General features: G+C 41.2%; 1 protein-coding gene across 6 annotated transcripts in view; it reads left to right on the plus strand.

The window, feature by feature from the left end:
• Window positions 1–22,183, plus strand: part of LOC124263361 (inositol 1,4,5-triphosphate receptor associated 1-like) — a 105,854-nt gene that overhangs the window by 33,829 nt on the left and 49,842 nt on the right. For all 6 annotated transcript variants that reach the window (XM_046697959.1, XM_046697960.1, XM_046697961.1 and 3 more), the window contains exon 7: window positions 6,277–6,497. In XM_046697959.1, the coding sequence (XP_046553915.1) occupies window positions 6,277–6,497 (221 nt within the window). The remainder of the gene's footprint in view (window positions 1–6,276; window positions 6,498–22,183) is intronic.

Here is a 22,183-nt window from a genome sequence, read left to right on the forward strand (position 1 = left end):
TCTTCCCAGAGGTTCATCACAAGTAACGACCAGTCAGCTACGGTGACTTCAGCGCAGATCTCCACGGTACCCCAGGTATCTACGATGACAACAGATGAGCGTCCTGTGGGCCACGTCGCTATCAACGCAGAAAGGGCAGCGCTACTACCACCACAGACCTTCAAACCGGGGGGACCTTATGCAGGAGATGAACAGCGTTACGGCCTGGAGTAGAAGTCACAGCCCACAACAAGGTCCCGAGCCTTTTCGCGAAGGTTCCAACGCAGACGTCGTCTCTGAGGGACCCTCCATCAACGTGACATCTGGCAGCAGATCTACACTACAGGCCAGCCTTACATCCCCTGCGGCGGACACGGACGATCAGCATTCGCGAAGGCGTTCTGGCGAGGAATCGCCATCCCCGGATACGGACCACCAGCGCCGAAGGGAATCGCCATCCCATCCCCAGATGCGGATCAGCAGAATCGACTTCCATCTTTACAGTCCTATAGATCCCATCGAGGGATTCACCAGGACCTCACCAGGACCTTCGCGAACCCACAGGTCACCCTACAGGCACAGTTCGTCGGGCTATTTACCACGTCGATCTCCTCGCCGATTTCCACGCAGATCCCCACACAGGTCTCCACGCAGGTCTACGCGCAGGTCTCCATGAAGGTCTTCACGCAGGTCGTCAGCGAGCGAGCAACGCCTCCATTACAGTCCAGTTAGACGGGACCTTCGTGATTTGGCTGCCTTCATGGGGTTAGAGACCTCCCCTGTCATCATTGAAGACGAGGGCGTGGCAGCCAGGCGATTTTTACATAGAGTTCTCAACGATGGCAGTCACCGAGTCGGCCATTGCTTCATTTCCTTACAGACACGGTAAGGGTGTCAAGATCGTAGGATATAGATACAAGTTCTTGTATCTCAAGCACTACTCTCTCCGCTTTTACTACTTAAGTAAGCGGAATCTGTTGGGTTTTCGTGACGCCAGCACAAGACATGACATGCAGAGAAAATTACAACTACGCCACTACTGGTCTTCATGAATATACAACCGGACGATCCGGAGAGGTTATAACCCATATCTACATATTGGTGAACTCCGCGCGAGGAGGGTTGCAGACGCACCTAATTAGCGGGTCGCAGTACAAGACGATCTCTATGGGGACGATCTCTCCTAGAGTGGGAGCACACCTTGTCAACAATGTGTCAGCTGGGATATGGACCATAGCAGAGACGATCTGCACTTCCATATGCTGGAAATGAAAGCAGCAATAAACGCCATACTCCACCGGATCAGCTTTTTTATAAAATGCTCATCTAACGGTACACACAGTCACCTCCACAGTGACGGTCTACATCCACAGAAGGATCAACAAAGTTGGCAAACCTTCTGGACCTCTGCTTTCAGTTGATCAGTATAACAGTCAACCTGACTGTCCACAGCAGAGTATGCCACATTCCAAGAACCAAGAATGTGTTAGCAGATACACTATCCTGTCCAATGCGGCCATTCTCAACAGACTGGATGCTACATTCAGAGATCTTCAAACAGATCATATAAGAGATGGTTGAACCTTTAAGAGACCTCTTCCCCACAAGGGTCAAGTGATAACATTCGCCTCACCAATACCAGATCCACGGACAGGGGGCAACGGACATCGCGAAGCATCTCCTGCCTAGGACTAAACACTTCGTGTTTCTCCACCAGCTCTAATACCTAGGGTATTGCAGAAATCAGTCAGGCGAGAGACCCACAACTATTTGGGGCACGCTTTTGACCAGCGAGAATATGAATTCCTATTCTCATACAAGACCTAGGACTGCCTCTACTGCAACTACCAGAGTGTACTGAATCTACTAGTACATCCTCACACAAAGCAGGCGACGGCAACCCGGAGGTGTTCCGCTACACGTGTGGACTGTATCAGGCATGCTTGAACAAGAGAGGATATTTCGCCAGAGCAGCGAAAGCAGTCACACTAGCTTTACGCAAGTCTTCACACAACTTGTCTGACGACAAGTAGAGACGCTTCGAGACAAAAGATACGTTTTGAGGATCGGCTTCACAGCCATGAAAGTGACACATCCTCAAGTGGCTGACTAGCTTTGTCACCTAGACAAAGGAAGCGGTTAAAAGGGTCAACACTCTCAACATACCTAGCGGCATTGAGATCAGTTATCGCCATGAGGACGCCGAGTGCAACTGACAAAAGTACCAGAGTTACTGGCCTTACTACGCCCTTTAATTGGAGGACCAACATCAGAGATTTAAAGCTCCGGTATGGGACCTCAGCGTTGTTCTATGACATCTCACTAGTGACATCTACTTAACCATTACAGAGAACATCATTCGAAGTTCTTGACGCAGAAAGCTGTTCCTGATAACCTTAGTAACAGCAGCAAGGATGTCGGAAATACATGCTCTGGATTTGAGAGAACACGATTTGATGCAAATCAAATATCGTGCATATGGGACTGAGATGGGACTTCATAGCAAAGAATCAACTGCCAGGTCATCCAGACAGACAGTTCCACGTCCCAACACTATCATCAGCCCTTGGATCACCGGATACGCAGGTCTTATCCTTGTGCCCAGTACGAGCATGGAAAGTCTACCTACAACGATCCAGGTCCATGAGACGGAAATTCAAATGTCTTTCGTCTCAATATCAACAGCGGCACAGACGAAGGTCTTCCGCGACTAAGATATCAAGCTGGATCAGAACTGTCATGCTCACGGGCCTACAAAGCAGCAGGACTGGATCCTCCAAGAGCCTCCAACCCATGAAGAAGAGAGCTCTGACGTCAACGCTCTCTATACTTGGGAATCGCTCTATCAGGACGATAATGGAGGGCTGCTTCTGGAAATGGGACATGGTGTTTGCCAACCACCACTTGAGGGACATCGCCACTGAGGACGACTCTTACATTCACCATTTCGGCCCACTTATTGTAACACAACAATTGACAGTCCCACTAAGGCGCTGAGACGGAGTCTCGCCCTTTTTATCGCATGACTTACTAAGCTTACACTCAGCAGAGTTCTGCTTAAATCATGATGCACGTCTAAGAACTAGCATAAGTGATATGACCCAGTACTTGTAAGGATACTTGTACAGGAATGGGTCGCTTCTCCACTTGGTGCTTGCATCAAGAGATAGAGTCGCAAAATCCACATAAAATGTTAACAGAAGAAAGGACCAAAACTTAACTATTGTGGTCCCCCCATTTAAAGGCAGCTGGAAGGTCAGGGTCGCAACAGCAGCAGAGTTTACCAGTAAATACAGTGCCATTGCGAAGTTCCCGTAGGCGGGTATATATATGACGTAAAATTCACTAAAGAAATCCTAAAGTGCTTTTCCCACCACCTTTTCCGTCGGATTCTACAAGCAAAAGAGCATGAGTCAGAATAAGGAAAAATATGTAATTTTCTGAATAAAATTGATATTTTATACTTATCCTGACTCATGAGGTAAGCCCACCCAGCCTCCCCACTAGACACTTTGGATTTCCCTGCAAATTCAAGTGTCGGGCTCATAATCAGGAGAGAGTGAGGCATGTGGGCACGGTGGCGCCACAGTTTCCCGCCTAAACGGCTGGAGAGATAACTCTTGGTAGGAGTGATTTTACGTCTATTCTTTTTTGAAGGGAGCTTCAATAGGAGATACAAGTGTTCCACTATGTTCGCAAGAAGAAGAGAAGACAAGCAAAAGAGCATGAGTCAGGATAAGTATAAAATATCAATTTTATTCAGAAAATTACATATTAGGGGATTACACTTTCTCCATAAAGTACAGATTCTTGTTCTTTTGTTGGGTTGAGTCCCAGCCTTCCGTAGCTTCCACTGCGGTGGCTGTGTTGGTAAGGTGGCTGACTTTGTGTGCTGGTGATTAGCTGCCTGAGGGTGTGGGTTCAAATCCCGGATGGGAACCAAAAGTACTGGAATCTGTACTTTATTGTGAAAGTGTAATCCCAAATATAACGTGTGTTATATAAATGTCCATACATCGCAGTATTGCCTTGCAAGCAGTCGACTTTTCCATGGGTTTTATATCAACTCTTTTTACATTTTGTTAACTATCATCAGCTGAGATTGTTGGTCTGGAAGACATTTTGCTTACAAGGGCTTCAGATAGGTGGCTGAAGACATAGATTGTAACAATGATTTTGTTGACCAAGATATTTTATGGATTTAAGCTTCTTTAAAATTTAAAATATCTTGGTCATCTATAACAACTTCTAAATGGCGTTAAAAGACATAAATGATTTTGTTGTTTTAATGGTTGTTATTTTTCATTGTTTCAAGATCCGATTAGTGAGGACCCTAGTACAGTGTTTGACTTGCTGATGATGTTGATGCTCCACCAGCAGCACGTGTTGTTCATGCTGTCAACCACTACTTTTGTAAACCCCAGGCTCAGTTATCCACAGGCCACCCAGATAAAGCTGAAAATTGGCTGACTGGAACATTTAACAATATTTAGTCATAAGTAACATCTTCTGACATTTATTTGGTTTATCAAATCCTTCAACAATTGTGTCAGATTAGACCAAATCAGTTTTTTTCTTGTTTTACTGTTAAGGAAATTATGCTGGGATACAAGAAACAAACAATACAGTCAGCATTAAGTGATGTTAATTGGCATAGAAACATAAACTTCACTTAAAATGTTTTAATGACAGGTGCCACCGGTGGGGCAGGATATGGTCACCTTTTTGCGAACACCTGGTATCATCACTATTTCATAGTGATTCATACACACATGCTCTGTGATCATATCAAATGGTGACAATCACTGAATTGTCTGGTTCAGACTCAATTTGTTTACAAACAAAATCGTACAGCTGTAATACTGCTGAAACAAATATATGTTCATGATATAGTCACAATTGTACAATTGACTCAAAGGATTTTGTCGCTTCTATTCTATTGTATTAGCCTTTTGTAAACTGTAGGCTAACATTAAAGGTCACATGCAACGTAAAACACAACTTTGCAGATTCTGATACCTTTCGGTATGGACATATCGAAACAAATCGTCAAAAATGCAAATTCAACTTATAAAGTTGAAAAATAACGCGATGAAAATAAACGCCGTAAATCGGGTTCAAGCGTTTCACTAACTTTCCCAGACTTTTCTGGGGAAAGCGGGTTTCAACAACTGGGCTCTCAAGCTCATAGCATGTCGCAAGTAAATAGGTTCACAAGCTTGGAAGCGAGGTTGTCGGGTGAATACTGGGTGAAGGCTTTGGTGTGAGCTATTTTCTAATGTTTTGTTGATATCTCACAGGAAGTGAGCTTTTTATATGTTATGACAGTAAATTAACTGTTTATATAATTTCATTTGTCTATTTCACCACACGTTCTTCTTACGAGACACTTTCTCAATTCGATGCTTAAAAGCAATGTCATTATTTAGCGTTGACAGAATTTCTAACTGTGATATAGATATGTCGTTGTCACAGACAAAACTCAATGTCTTGTTTTATTGACACCTGTGTGTCTGCCTGCTTGTCTGCTAATGACAATATTCAATACACAGCTGCTATCACTGACCACATGCAATTTGAACTTAACACCAATCAGGCTATACACCATAAACAAAATGCATTGATTTATGGCCCGAGTTCGGTCTCTGTCACATTATGTAATTACACAGACAGGCAGGTGTGATACTTGAACACATGACATGTTATGATGTCTGTTGATTGCAAAATGTTATACGCAAAAAATGAGCATGTATTTACACACAATGAGCAGTGAAGGCATCTGCAAATGAACCAGCCGTTACACTTGAGTGCACACCCACCCGCTCTGACTGGGTTCGGTATCCCGGCTGCTTCGTTTCTTGGGGAGTAAACCGAAGTACACAATTTTGCACTTTCTATTTGCGATTGTACGCTTATAATTTTGTTTATATATTTTTTCGTAACCAGCAATGTATATTATATGTCATGAATAAGTGATAATTGTGTTTTAATTATGTTTGATTTTTTGGTTGCATGTGACCTTTAAGAAAGTTGAATTTGAGAACGTGATTTTCTTTTAAGATTTGTATACTATTGCAGAGATACATTTTAAAGGAAAAACAAATTAAATATCAGTGAATAAATTACAAACTAAAACTCCAATTTGAATGATGCTGCTGAAATGTCCCCGATTTAAACTGTTATTCGGGAATGATCAGTATATTCAAGAAAATACCTTTTGTACAATTGGGTATAATCAAGCATGTTGGAACTTTGACATTTAGAACACTCAGTATGATCTTATCATTATATTTTCAGAACAACCTGGCTAAGAAGCGGGATCATATGCGCACAATGAAACTACCTGAGCTACGAGAACTAAGTGAGGGAGATATGGCTCCCCCTGAGCTCCTGACGTTATCAGAGAACACACTGACCCCACCCCCTCCATCCCAGGACTCAGTCACGCCAAGTTTGCCTGATGAGTTCCTGGAGAAACTGGGTCTGAAGATGTCATCACCTGATGAGAAACTAGAAAAGTAAGTATAGGTCTGCTGTAAACTTTACATCATGATGCTGCCAGGATTCTCATCTCAGGAAGAAATTTGACATCTATTCAGAGTGCAGTTCCTTTGGGTAATCCTGCATTTTTGTTACCTGTGGAACAGCATGAGTCATTTTTCCACTGACCTGTGAAAAGTGGCTTTGTCAAACTGCTGGTGATGAGTATTATGTGCCTTCATAGAGATATCATTAATGACTGATGGTGTATAAGAACTATAAGAACTATAAACTATAAGTTTATTGCATTTAGAGGCCAGAAGGCCTAGAGTACAGTTTAAGGTGTAAAGCTATCAAATAACAACTATAAGGGCTGTAGTCCCATGAACTTCTGGCATAAAACTGATCCTTGAATGATCTCCCTTTATCCTAATTCATTCCATTTTGATCATTCAGTTGAACTTGACTATTCTCTTGAATTGGGTTTTACCATTTTCTTGAATTGGGTTTTACCATATATATTATATGTGACCAAAATCAATCTTGCACCAGATAAGCATGGTCTGTGTATGAGTTTTGTCTAGGTAGTCCAACAGGCAGGGTACAAAATACAGAGTCCTGTGTGTTGATTTAGCTTTTAGTCATGTGCTGTGACATCATGACTTTATTATCTTTAACAAGTTTGTCCACAGCATGGCTCCCCAGCTTGCCTGATCACACTTTGAAACCAGAGAACTGACATGTGCATTATTAATGGACCCATTTTATTCACTTAGTGATTGTCATAGACGTTGAAGACTGCAGCATATCTCCTGACATTTTGGATAATATAATATTCTCTATTATCACTTTCCTGAACAACCTTCCAATAAGCCTCTGTTTGAGTGAGTGAGTTGGGTGTATTGGCCCACTAAATAAAGGTTTTCTGAATTTTCACTAATTGTTCTGGCATTAGATTTCTGTCATTGTTTGCCTTTAAGACCAATACCAACTGAAGCTTTAGCAAAGGAATTGGGGATGTTATGTCAGTACCTATTACCAGGTCCTTAGTATCCTTGCTCCAAGGCTGTACTGAATGCTCATCCCATAGTACATTTATTTTTCCTTATCCTGACTCATGCTCTTTTGCTTGTCCCCTTCCTCTTGCGAACATAGTGGAACACTTGTATCTCCTTAATTGAAGCTCCCTTCAATGTAAAATCACTAATTGGTACTCACCCACGAGTTACCTCCCCTGCCGTAAGCGCGGGAACAGGTGTCGCCACCCTCTGGCCTCATGCTTCACTCTCTCCTTCTTCGCCCAGTGAGCAGGATGTGAGAGCGCCTGTGTCTCCTTACACACTATATCCTTTGGTTTTTCTTAGTTAGTTACCTTTTATAGTTTACTATAAAGGTATAGCTAGTATCCTTCAGTTATTTGCGTTAATAATTAATCATTATTTCTACTGTTTATTCATTGAGTTAAGTGATTGTTCAGCTAGTTTTACATTGATGAAAAACTGTACTATTTGTAGATTACGTTTTCGCTGCGCGGATCGCATGTGGTATGCCCTAGTTGTACTTCTCGCTTAATGCGTTTGACTCCGCGATTGCAGTTACTGCATAAATTTAACCAATTCTGCCTTTGATAAATACCATCTTTGCGTCTTGAGGCGTGTTGCAGATAGGTCACGCAAACTAGGTGTAGACATGGCCCGTCGTCGGATTGCCCATCCAGTCAACTGCTGTCGAAAGTGATCCCCTCCCGTCTGGTGTTCTGCTTGAGACCCCATCGGAAGAGGGGCGTGGGATGCAGTCCGTCACCTCTAAGAAGCGACCGGCCTCTCCAGACATCCAGTCATCGCAGACAAAGTCCAAGAGGCCTCAACGTCTTCTCAGCGCGAGACTTCGTACCCCAGGGCAGCGTCTTCCTCCAAAGGGAAATCTCTGAAGTCATCGAGAACTTTCTCCAGGCGAGATCGTTCCAGCAGCAGAATTGGGCCTCTCACGATGACCAGCCGATCATCATACCGACATCATGCCACAAGAAGGCGACCAGTGACAGCGACAGTGACGTCAGCAGAGATCAACAAGCAGCCTGATGCCTCTACACTGATGTCAGGCGAGATCGCTGAGGGCCCCACCGCTAACACAGCAGAAAGGGCACCATCTACTCACGTCGCAGATCATCCCAAAGCGATCTTATGAAACAGATCATGATTATGATGGAAGGCCACTATAGACTGGAGAAAGCAGCCATCCCAGGGTCCGAAGCTTCATGAAGGCTCCAACGTGAGACAGCACCCCAGGGCACCATCTGTCAGCGTAGCAGCCCGCGACAATGCAGCCTTCGCGAAGGAAGTCACAGACCACCTCGACGAAGGACCCAGATGTACAGCCTTGAGCGAAGGCCTTCGCGGGAAGAATCATCACCTTCTACCCCGGTCATACTCAGATATGGAATCTGATCACCAGACCACCGCAAGCCTTCGCCCGAAGGTCATATCATCGTTCCCCAGGACGAGGCCTCTGTCTGGCTTATGCGAAGCGTTCGCGAAGGACACACCTGAACCCAGATGCGTCTTCATCTAAAGATCAGCAAAGGGACTACACAAGAGCTTCGCTGAAGCTATCAGTCCCCTCATAGATCGCCAAGAAGGTCAACCTATCGATATAGATCACCAAGGCGATCACCTCGGCCGATCACCACGTCCGATCACCTCACAGGTCTGCACATAAGCCTACAACTAGATCTCCACAAAAGCGTCAAAGCGATATAGATGAGAGCCACACAGCCCTACATCAGAAGAGCAACAACCTCTTATCTATGATGATGGAATGGAAGATGATGGAGAGGACTATTTTCAGATGCAGAGATAAGATATTGGATGACCAGGCGATGAGTTGCTATGCCAAAGTCATATTTCTTTTCCACCTGTAAACTAAAATCATCTTATATTGGTCTAGGTTTTCTCAAGAAGTGTTGGCTACTGTTGTCATGAAATCCTAATGTTTTTCGATTCATACCATTCACTCTCAGTATTGGTGTATAGGTCATCTGATCCATAAAGATTGAAACAAGTACCTTTGTTTTAGATAGAAAACTTTATCTTCGATCCTTAAACAAACAAAAATGCTGTAATGCTAAAGTTTTAGAGTTGCATTTCAAAGATCGTCATCCTTTTCCTTCTATTTGTTGTGGTCAATAATCTGGAGGTATTTCTCAGATGCAGAGATAAGATGTTGGATAAATTCAATATTCTAAGACTCTCTCATGGCAATAGTGGCAATAAAGGATGGTCAATATCTCTGATGGCCTTAGATGCTATTACACATCACCCCCAATCGACCGATTGGCGATACCTCAGAACATAGACTTATCTGATGAAAGAAGATGAGCCACAATGCTATTCAGAGCGCCACAATGGGCAAGCCCGATTAGCGGTACCTCAGAACCTAGATACAGCATTTAACAAAGCCACAAGGTTTCAGACTTCACATCATCTGCCAACTTCACAAGCGCCAAGAAGTTCTCCACGCATAATATGGAACCCTTCTTCAAAGCATTAAGACATCGATGAGAACTATAAGCTGATCTCGATGCAAGAACAAAGTACTACAAGATTGATGATGGAAATTGGTTCAGATAGAAACTACACGAGGCGAGGTTCTTCGGGCTAATTACTTTGCAGTGTATGCCTATTCCCATGGACGGAAGTATCTGTAGGCTCACATTTCCAAACTGTAACTTTGTCTGGTACTGCCAGACATCTCTCCTGTTTACTCTAGTCTATATATAATGAATCACTGAAGCTATCACTATTGAAAACTAAATTTCATTTGAGATGAATCCTTAAAATTAGAAGAAACCATGGCCAGTATGTTCTTCGGTCTAAATAGATCTAGAACAATAAATGAGACACTTATCTCCAGATTTGAACACACGACCTCTGAAGATGACAGAATGATTTACTTTCGGCCCTACTGATGCAAAAGAAGGACCAGCAGTTTTTAACAGATCATCTGGCGTCTGTCTCAGCAGCACTGACCTTAGCTCGTCGTCAAGGCCTCCTAGCTTCCTGCAACTGGGGTGAGAACTTTACAGCTCCACTATATACAGCCCGTGGTCTTCCCCATCCATATTTGACGGAGGAATAGACACAGTCTCCAAAGAAGTCACCAAGGATTCTAGAGAAGTCCTGATGATTAAATCGATGGACACGCTAGCCAGTGTCATTCGACAGACTTCACAAAGATACTCAGGGAGATCTAAATTCACGGGCCTACAAAGAGCTAGAGACAGGAAGATTGCCAGTTCCAGGGAAGAGATTCTTTTAAAGTAGCCCATATGGCAACTATAGAGGAGGGTCAGGGCGAGGCAGGACACCCAGAGGTTCCCGCAACTATAAAGCTGAAAGACAGGTTCGAACGACTGGAGTCTTCCACCCCAGCCGTTCCAGTACAACCGTCACAAGTGGGTGGGCGTCTTCAACTACACTGGGAAAACTGGGGAATACTTCAAGACACCTATGTCTCCAACATTCTTCAACGCAGTTTAGGTATCCCACTACAGGCCAAGCCTCCACTAACAGTCAACCCTCACAAGTTCGAGGTAGAGGCACAACAACTACTAAAGTTAAAGAGGTTACATTACTCCTAACCAAGCAGGCCATAGAAGTAATAGAGCAAGGAAACATCGAACCAGGTTTCTACTCCCCAGTTTTCCTAGTACCCAAGAAGAACTCCAAGGAGAAATACAGACTCATTTACAACATGAGCTTATTCAACAAGACTTACTTAAACAAACCACCCAGGTTCACTATGATACATCTACGCAGCTACGGCAGATGATTAAGCCCCATGGACTACATGGGCAGTATAGATCTACAAGATGCTTATCTGCACATCCCAATACATCCGAATCAGGAAATACCTTCGGTTTACGCTAGACGGGTTACATTACCAGTGGAAAGTACTCCCATTGAATAGCATCAGCCCCATGGTTATTCGAGGGATAAGCGAAACCGATTGTTATCTATCTACATCGTCAAGGAGACTCGCAGTGCGTTCTTCCTCGACGACGGGATACAAGTAGATCAAGATCCACAGCATCTCAAACTACAGTTAAACTACATCATAAAGCTACTAACACAGCTGGGATGGTTAGTAAACTTACACAAGTCGGACCTAGTACCATCGCAAGATCTGCAATTCCTAGAATCCGATTTATCACCAATCTCAACCGTATAGTCGTACCAGAAGACCGTTGGCTCAAGATCCAACAGATCATTCCACCAGCTCTACTGTCACCGCTACCACTTTCGACAATGGCAGAGCTTACTAGGTCTTCTAACATCAGCCCAAGACTTGACAGTCATAGGCAGATTACAGTTACGTCCGTTACAGGTCTTCGTCAATACACATCTCGACCGACCTACAACCATTCAGTCTACCGATACATCTCAGACCTCATCTATTATGGTGGACAAAGAAATCGAATGTCTGCGAAGGGATTTGTTTAGCAGAGCAGGAATTCAAGACCCATCTATATGTAGGCAGCATAAAGCTCCAAGGTTGGGGAGCTCATCTCTCAATCGGGCCGGCATCAGGGTTATGGACTCAGCTAGAAAGCAAACTCCACATAAACGCATTAGAGATGAAGCTGTAATCAGCGCCATAAGACATTGGAGCAACATTCTACAGAATGCGCACCTGATGATACATACCGACAACTCGACAGTGGCGTTTTATGTGAACAGACAAGGCTCAGCGAGATCGCCGAACCTTTTGAATTTAACCTTTCAACTGTTCGAATTAATCCAAGATCTAAATCTACATGTCAAAGCATGCCACATTCCCGGAGCCAGGAATATACTAGCAGGCGCGACTCTCGGCCACATCTACGTCGCCGACAGAATGGATGCTCAATACAGAGATATTTGCACAGATAATCAAGCAAATAGGAGCGCAGCTAGTAGATCTATTTCGCCACAAGGTTCAACAATCAACTACCGACATTAAATTGTCACCAGTGCCAGACCCACAAGCATGGGCAACAGGCGCTCTAAGCATTTCATGGGAAGGCCTCAATGCGTCTGGCGTTTCCGCCCCAGCAATAATACCTCTAGTATTACAGAAAATCAACCAAACGCCAGAGCCTACAACTCACTTTGGTCGCGCGCCCTATTGGCCGGCCAGAACGTGGTTTCCGCCTTAATACAAGATATCGGTCAACCGCACTAGAACTACCCAAAGCCGGCGCAAACCTGTTAATACATCCTCACACCAAACAGGTGCACAGAAACCCAGAAGTATTCAAACTTCACGTATGGACTGTATTAAAATGTGTTTAAACAAGAGAGAGGATATTCTACCAGGGCGGCAAAAGCGGTCACGCTTGCCTTACGATACTCAACGCGTAACTTATGCGATGACAAGTGGCAAAGTTTCGAAAATTATGCAACAAACAAAGGGTTTTACAGCGAGAGATGCTCGCGATCCTCAAGTGGCAGACTATTTGTGTTACTACGGCAAAACAAACATTTAAAAGGCTCGACATTGTCAACATATCTTGCCGCTTAGTTCTGTGATTTCTATGAGAACGGGTGTTAAATTAACAAGAACACCAGAGTTACTGGCCTTACTACGTGCTTTCCGATTGGAGGACCAAAGCGGAAATTCCACGCCCCAGCTTGGGATCTGAATGTAGTTTTCACGACACCTCACAAGTGAGGATTACGAACCATTGGAATCGACAACGTTTGAATTTCTCTCACAGAAAACAGTCTTCCTGTTATCGCTAGCCACGGCAGCCAGAATATCTGAAATTCATGCTCTAGATTATGAGAGGATACAGTTTGATGAAAATCAAAAGACAGCACCTGGGATTAAGATGGGATTTCATCGCTAAAAATCAACTACCAGGTCAACCAGACAGGTTATTTCACATCCCTGCGCTTATCCTCAATTCTTGGATCTCAAGATACATTGGACTTATCTCTATGCCCAGTAATACGAGCTCTCATAATCTATTTACGTCGTTCCAAAACAAGGCGAAGATCGGCTCAGAAGATTGTTCATCCCGTTATCGCCTACAAATCAGACAGAAGTCTCTCGTACCACCATATCAATATGGATAAGAACTGTCATTTTACGCCGCCTATATAAGGCAGCAGGACTGGACCCTCCAACAGCATCAAATCCCCATGAAATCAGGGCATTGGCATCCACCCTCGCCCTTCATGGTAACTGTTCATTGAATACAATTATGGAAGGATGCTTTTGGAAATCTAACATGGTGTTTGCTAATCACTATCTCAGAGATATCACCACCGAGGACGTCTCTGGCATTCATCATTTCGGGTCCTTTGGTCCTCGGCTCAGCAATTGACAGTCCCTCGTGAGGCGTTAATATTCACCCCCACGAGATTATTAGATATATGATACATATATTCACTAGCTTATAACTCCATGGAGTTCTAGGGCTATGTACATATTTAGCTTAGGTTATTCAACCTTAAGCTCATACTGAGTTATATTCAGTGTACAGCTACGTTAGAGTAGCAGTTTATATATATATTGATATATCAGTATATTAGTAAGGTAATACCCCACTTATAGTGTATATATCTATGGATTATTATAAGGAAATATCCTAAGTCTCAATGCCTTATGAAGTTCCCGCAGGGGTTATTACAATATCACTTACTTAAATCACTAATTAATCCAAAGTATTCTGTTTACCCACCACCTCTCCGGTGGATTCTACAAGCAAAAGAGCATGAGTCAGGATAAGGAAAAATATGTAATTTTCTGAGTAAAATTGATATTTTATACTTATCCTGACTCATGAGGTTAGCCCTCCCATCCTCCCCACATAACACTTTGGATTTCCCTGTAAATTCAAGTGTTGGGCTCGCAAAATCAGGAGAGAGTGAAGCATGAGGCCAGAGGGTGGCGACACCTGTTCCCGAGCTTACGGCAGGGGAGGTAACTCGTGGGTGAGTACCAATTAGTGATTTTACATTGAAGGGAGCTTCAATTAAGGAGATACAAGTGTTCCACTATGTTCGCAAGAGGAAGGGGACAAGCAAAAGAGCATGAGTCAGGATAAGTATAAAATATCAATTTTACTCAGAAAATTACATAATTCTATCCTTTAAAGTGTCAGGTCTAGATAAGCAGACACCTGACTGTTAGTGGGGCAATTCACTTATATTTCTTAAAATTTTTATTTAAACTATTAATTATTAACTTGGCGACTTGTGCAAGTCTAGGTCCTTAGAACCATCCAACCATCTGTTCTCCTGTGCCAATTATGATCAGTGTTCAATACAACCCCTTATCTGACCTTAGTATATATATAAGAACAGTTAACATAAACAAATGGTGGTCAGTTGGTGAAGCATTGTTTTAAAGACAAATAACGTTATTTAAGTCTGTGCACCTTTTCAAGTCAGCAATAAATTGACTAAAGTCTTGAGCAAAATAAACAACTGTGTGGTACAATTTTTACTATATTGACTTATTTCTCATTCTAATTACGGCCACTCCCCTGATGGTTGTGTGGGAAAAGGTGAAAAGTTGACCTGTCGCAAAAGAAAAATACCTCTAAAGTTAAACAGCATTAATCTTTTTCTATATTTCTTCAATTTGATCAATATTTAGCTCGTAGTATTAGAGAATGAAGGAATACCATTTAAAACCCTTCTTGGAAATCATTGTGTCTAGTAAAGATCCGATAGGAACAGTAGATTTTTCAGTGTAATGGTCTCTCTGGTGGCAAGAACTTTCAATCAACATCTTGAATTTGGATTTAGACATTGTTTAAAGTAGATAATTGTTTATTGTCTGTTGCCTATACAGATTGTCCTAACTTAGACTGTTAACTAGTAGTTGGCCCCAGGTGTTCAATAACTCATTGATATCTTGTATACTATGTCTTGTGTCATTGTGAAACTATATCCTATGCTCTGCATCCAAGTTTTAAAGGCTAGTGGCTGTATGCATGTAATGCCAAACAAAACACATAACCAAAGTTCTTGAACTCTTGGACCTTGTAGACAAATTATCACCATGAATGGTTATTACTGATGCTGTGTTAAGCAATAACCACTCATTCAAAGTAGACAAATACATGTAGTTGGAAACTGCTAGGTCTAGCTAGAAATTCCAATATGTACCTAAGTATTCCTATCTGGATACTTCTCTGTGGACTGGTGGTTGTTTCCGTGCCATCGTTCTGTGTAATTCTTTCAGTGCAGGCCATCAGAATCAGTCACAGTTCCTACACAATCTCTCCCAGATACACCAGAATTGGACAGGGTGACGAGGATAGTTATTTTGTTAGTAGTCTGTCATACAAAAATATACAGCTCTTGCAATATAATATGTGGCAAATCTAGACTGCTGTTTCTGAAAATGAAAAAAAGTCTCTTGGTGCCTTTAGAAAGTTTTATTATATTAAGACAATTTCCTAACTGATTTTTTGCATAAAGTATTTTCATTTCAGAGATTAGATATTAGTCTGTTATGTTTCTTGCCTAACATAATATAACCTTCTTCTCATATTATTTGTCTGCAGTGCCAGTATGTATTAAAATTATTTCCAAATTGACTGGAGGAAATACTGCAATATCTGCACTTTCGTCAAGACATTTTTCAAGATACATTTCATATTGTTTTCATCATGGTCAAAGGCTTTATTGTAAACCAAGACCTTTTATTGACACAAGTTTCAATTGACACAACTGCATGTATCTATCAGATCGCTACCATTGCTTTGTATTTTTTCTCTATAGCAGGAAGTGTCTGTAAATACCTTTCAGCTCCACCTTGTCAATCTATTTGTGTTGGCTTAGCAAGAGGAAGTTGCTTATGAAATTTAGCCTTTGATTTGTTAAGCTGTTGTGACATGTGTTAGTCTTTAACTTTCGACTCTCATGAGCTGGCTTGACTCCTTGGTAGCCAAGTGGTTCATAAATATATTTCTTACAAATCCTCTACCTCTATCACAGCATTGCCATAAATCCGGTATTTTGGTTGCTATCACATGAAACGAAACTTTGAGATTTTCAACAAAAGCCCTTTTCTCTGTCAACTATACACGACTAGTCATCCCAGCAGTAGCACGATTCTATACTATATTTCCATTTGGGCTGTAAATGATGGGTTGAGTGTGGGTTGGATGTAGATTGACATAAGTTGGGGGGTGATATCATCACTGTGCATTGTCAGGTTGTATTAGCTGGTGCTAAAAACATAATATCACAGTTGAAATCAGGTAACTCATAATACTGCTCCTAAGGAAGGCTACCTTGATCCTAGTGTTGGCTTGTCACAGTTTTTATGGTATTGTGAAAGCATCAGAATTTAAAGCTTGTGTAACTGAATTAATTCAGCTATTCCTAAAGCAACTTTATTGAAGATTGATTGAAAGATGACCAGGCGAGTTGCCATGCCAAAGTCATATTTCTTTCCACCTGTAAAACTAAAATCATCTTATATTGGTCTAGCGTTTTCTCAAGAAGTGTTGGCTACTGTTGTCATGAAATCCTAATGTTTTACGATTCATACCATTCACTCTCAGTATTGGTGTATAGGTCATCTGATCCATAAAGATTGAAACAAGTACCTTTGTTTTAGATAGAAAACTTTATCTTCGATCCTTGAACAAACAAAAATGCTGTATGCTAAAGTTTTAGAGTTGCATTTCAAAGACGTCATCCTTTTCCTTCTATTTGTTGTGGTGTATCATCAGTCTCCATCTGGGTATGTATCGTATCACAATAAAGCAGGCAATACGGAATTGTACAATTTATGAACTTCTGGATGTCCATTATGTGATAAGCCGCTATATGGCTGGAATATTGCTGAATGTGGCATAAAACTAAACTCACTCACTCATTATGTGCTCAAATGGCTGTATAAAAAAGGAAAAAGTATAGTCCTGAATCTGTTGTACCCAATGTAATAAACCCGTCATATGCACAAGTTAAATTAGAAATAATTTTTCTCGTGAAATTTGCTCATTTTAATCAGGAAATTGCCACTTTGGTAATGAAAATGATTGAGTTATCTGAAAGGAATTCATTTTAATCAAGCTATTATTCTCAGTGTGAAGCTATTATGTTTTTCCTTGTTTCTAGTTGTCACAGCTGAAGATCGATGGCTAACCCTGTATCGTGTAGCCTTTTTAATAAAATCTCGCTGTCACCAATAAATTATGTTATGGAGGTACAAACTGTGTTCGGATTTTCAATAAGTGAAATTTTTTTGCCTATGCCCGAAAGCCTGTCAAATCTGGCTTCATGCTATATTACTTTGCAGTGTATGTTCCCTATTCCCATGGATGGAGTATCTGTAGCTCACATTTCCAAACTGTAACTTTGTCTGGTACTGCCAGACATCTCTCCTGTTTGCTCTAGTCTATATAATGAATCACTGAAGCTATCACTACTGAAAACTAAATTTCATTTGAGTATTAATAAAATAAAATTGAATCCTTAAAATTATCTAACAATCCTTGTCATCCATGTTTGTCTTGCTTCACTTACCTTTCTAGATGCTTCACTGCTAGAAATGCTTCAGTGTATGTGGGTATGTTTGAAACGGCCACACCTTTGTCATTGACATAGCTGTTCTTCAGGAAATGACTCTGTGGATGAAGACATTGATCAAGCTGGGGTCTCCCATTCATTTAAGCTCCACCAGTCCTATCCCCTGTTGAGACACTGGAGCTATATATTAAAACCTAAAACATCACTAGACAAGCATGGAACTTGTTTCCCCTTGATGAAGAATTGCAGGAGGGGGTGACTGTTCATTGGGTTCAGGGAGGGACTTCTCCAAGAACTTCTGCTTCTCCATTGCCTCACCCACAAGGCAGAACTTAACCTGTACATGCCTTATCTGCTTACACTGGATTTGCCTGCAGAATTGTTCCAAATTACACATGAGTCTTATCCAGTGATATACAGTCTGGGTGATTGTGTGTCATCATGTCTGTGGTTTCTCTGACCCAGACTTGACTTGACCCAGGCGAACACAACCCACCAGGCAACACTCCATGTGGCACATCTACATCACAACAGCTAGTAAATTATAAAATCTGAGATTGTAACCTGTGGTTTACTGCTAGATGGCACACAATCAGCCAAGTATTGCTGTAACTATCAGATCTTCTCAGCTCTAGCTCTTACAACAAGCATGGCATACTGGGGACTTCTAACATCATCACCAGTCTTACATGTTGCATGCCGTAAACATGCTTAAGCTATTTTGTCTTTTGAATAAAACAAGTGTCACATATTGTGACCACCAGCTAATGTTCAGTTTAATATTGTTCTGAGTTCAACAAATGCATTCATGGATATTGTATTTGTAATCACTTTGAAAACCAGCAAAATCAGAAGTATTTTTTTGTCAATTGGTTCCTCTGATTGACAAATCTGGATGAAATGTGTTGATATAAAAGTGATAATTACCAAAGATCATTAACTTCCAATGTCTTTTCCAACACAAGGTGATGGCAAACTGATACATGATCACCAAAATGGAGTTCCAAAGTTATCAGATGTAAGAATTATGTTCTTGGGTTGGTTAACCAGTCCATTATTTGTAGAAGGATTATGAGAATATCTACAGGCTGACATCATTATACAATGTGAGGATATATTATGATATTTCAACAACAAACCAACTTGTTCAAATTACATTATAAGAACATTTCAGCAAAGTAAAACAAAGATCAAAGGATTGGGTTGGGGTTTTTATTTTCTGTCACAGGTTTATGTAAATATATGTATGCATATATGTACAGCTACCTGTTTTACAGGCGTTTATCAGAATGCTACAGAACATTGACTTCCTGGTCGATGTGATAAGAAATCAGGATATAAGGAGTTGAGACATAGGAACAGACACTATGTTAACAGCTGATAGTCACACGACCAGTGCTGCACTATTCGCCTCTAATAAAGTGGGACTATGGAATCTGTTCGCAGTCTCAGCAAAAGATTCTTCAATGATCGGTAATTTTTTATTACATATCCATGAAATTATTGTTAAAATTGTCAATTTGATGTTTCATAATTTTGAGATAAAATTTATGAAGCATTGAATTAAATGGATAATAAATAGTCTTTTCTATAAAGTTTTTTTTTTTAAATGTTGTTAAAAGTTGTCACTGATTTAAGAAATAAAGTTTGCTCTTCCCCAAATGTAGTGTAATAGTGGAAATTTCTGCCCTGAAGTATATTAGCAAAAACCATGAGGATGCCTGTGCTTAAACGTTAAGATAGGTCAGTGGGAAAATCTGTATAATCAGGATATATTTCTTGCATTTCAAATAATACCATACCTGGATTGTCAACCCTACTGCTGATCACTAGGCTCACTCACTCACTCACTCACTCACTCACTCACTCACTCACTCACCCACTCACTCCACTCACTCACTCACTCACTCACTCACTCACTCACTCACGCACTCACTCACTCACTCACTCACCCACCCACCTTCAGTAACAATCCAGCAATTCCCAATAGGCCATATTACTACTTCATGTTACAAAACTGGAAATGAAGAATCAGATTATATCTTCAAGCCTTATGTAACACAACGTTCATTAAAACTCCAAAGAGGATTTGTCAGAAGGGCCCTTATCAGATTGTTCCTTCCCTCCCAGAGAGGGAAGTAGTCAGTGCATGTGTCCCTAAATGCTCTGTACTGGTGTTCTGCCATACTAGCTAAATACAATACAATGACTAGCATACAATGACATAGCAAGTGGAAAATGCAAATTTTATTTGATAAGTGCCCCTTCACTTATCAGTCCTGGCGAAGGTTAGTTAACATAGGTATTACATTGAATTCACAGGTGGTTACAATTTGGGTTTGAATACCCATATAAGAATACCTCTCATCATGGGAACCTTTGCTGGCATGTTCCACAGTGATGTTAGTGCAGTTTTGCTGTAAGCAGCATACCAAAGCCCAATACTGTAAACTTTGATGTCTGCAAGCTGATCTTGATACTGATGTCAATATGACATCTGTTCAGTGTAACTCATTGTATGGTGTTTTAGGATTTTATACTGCTTTGTGTGTTTGTGTACACTTTTTGAAGTTTTTGTTTGAAGTTCTTAAGATATCTGTAATTGCATGGTGTAAATAGTTTTTGCTGATAAAAATAATTGTTGTTCTACATGCCTGTGCTGTACAGAAATGAGAAAATGTTAATCAAGTAAGAAGCTATCTGGTTTTAAGATTAACCACCGTATCAGCTTATTTGATAGGTATCTATAGAAGTTGGGTAATGACAAAGTAGCAATTGTATGGATTACAGCTTCTTAAATATCTATATAGAGATGTTCAGTACATACGAGCGTGTCTCGCTTAGAAACAGCGTTAGAAAGACATATATTTGCATAAACCCAACCCTATTACTATATAAAAGGAAAGGGATGTAACGACGAAACCACCCTCTCCTCAATCAAAGTTAGATTTCACCACCTAAAATATTTTTAAGGCTCCGCGAGGCCTACGGATTGAAAGCTAGATGATTCCCTGTAAAACGAGCTATAAATGGTTACAATCGGATCATTATTTCAAAAGTTATATGCCACAACTCACCGAAAACAGCTACCTCCACAATTCCAAGCCAAAATCATGGATCAGCCAAGACAGTGTAAAATCACCTTTTAAATTCATTTATTAATTCCAGCCACGTTGACAGCACCTATGTAGCGCTAGATTCGATCGGTGGCCATATTCCACAGGTCTAAAAACTGATTGAAACATCTACATATCATTTCCTCAGGAATAGGCAGGCATTTTCTACAAAATCATCGGCAATCATACTCACTTGACGGCCATAGATGACCTTGACATTCAAGTGACCTGAGCAGATCCGCACAAACTGACTCGGGCCCTCCGATTGGTGGAAAATAAATATCCTGTAAGATTTTGTCTGTTTGCTAATGGGCGTGAAATATGAACTTTGCAATATTCCTTCTATTTGGGATGATGTACGTAACAGTAAATTGGTAAGAATAATTTTAGCAGTTATAAAAATGCATTTCATATTGATTCATTTTTAGGAAATTATATTTATAAATATTTAACCTCTAAAATTATTTTTACCAATTTACTGCTCATGTCACTTGAATGTCAGGGTCATCTATGGCCGACAAGTGAGTATGATTGCTGATGATTTTGTAGAAAATGTCTGCTTACTGCCGAGGAAATGATATGGTGATGTTGAAATCAGTTTTTAGACCCGTGGATGACTTGAATGTCAAGGTCATCTATGGCTGACAAGTGAGTATGATTGCCGATGATTTTGTAGAAAATGCCTGCCTATTGCCGAGGAAATGATATGTAGATGTTGCAATCAATTTTTAGACCCGTGGAATATGGCCGCCGATCGAATCTAGCGCTACATAGGTGCTGTCAATGTGGCTGGAATTAATAAACGAATTTAAAAGGTGATTTTACGTTGTCTTGGCTGATCCATGATTTTGGCTTGGAATTGTGGAGGTAGCTGTTTTCGGTGAGTTGTGGCATATAACTTTTGAAATAATGATCTGATTGTGACCATTTATAGCTCGTTTTACAGGGAATCATCTAGCTTTCAATCCGTAGGCCTCGGCGGAGCCTTAAAAATAATTTACGTGGTGAAATCTAACTTTGATTGAGGAGAGGGTGGTTTCATCGTTACCTCCCTTTCCTTTTAATAGTAGG

The sequence above is a fragment of the Haliotis rubra genome, unplaced genomic scaffold (assembly GCF_003918875.1).
Source record: "Haliotis rubra isolate DU_JTF1 unplaced genomic scaffold, ASM391887v1 Scf88, whole genome shotgun sequence".
In the NCBI taxonomy this organism is placed as follows: domain Eukaryota; kingdom Metazoa; phylum Mollusca; class Gastropoda; order Lepetellida; family Haliotidae; genus Haliotis; species Haliotis rubra.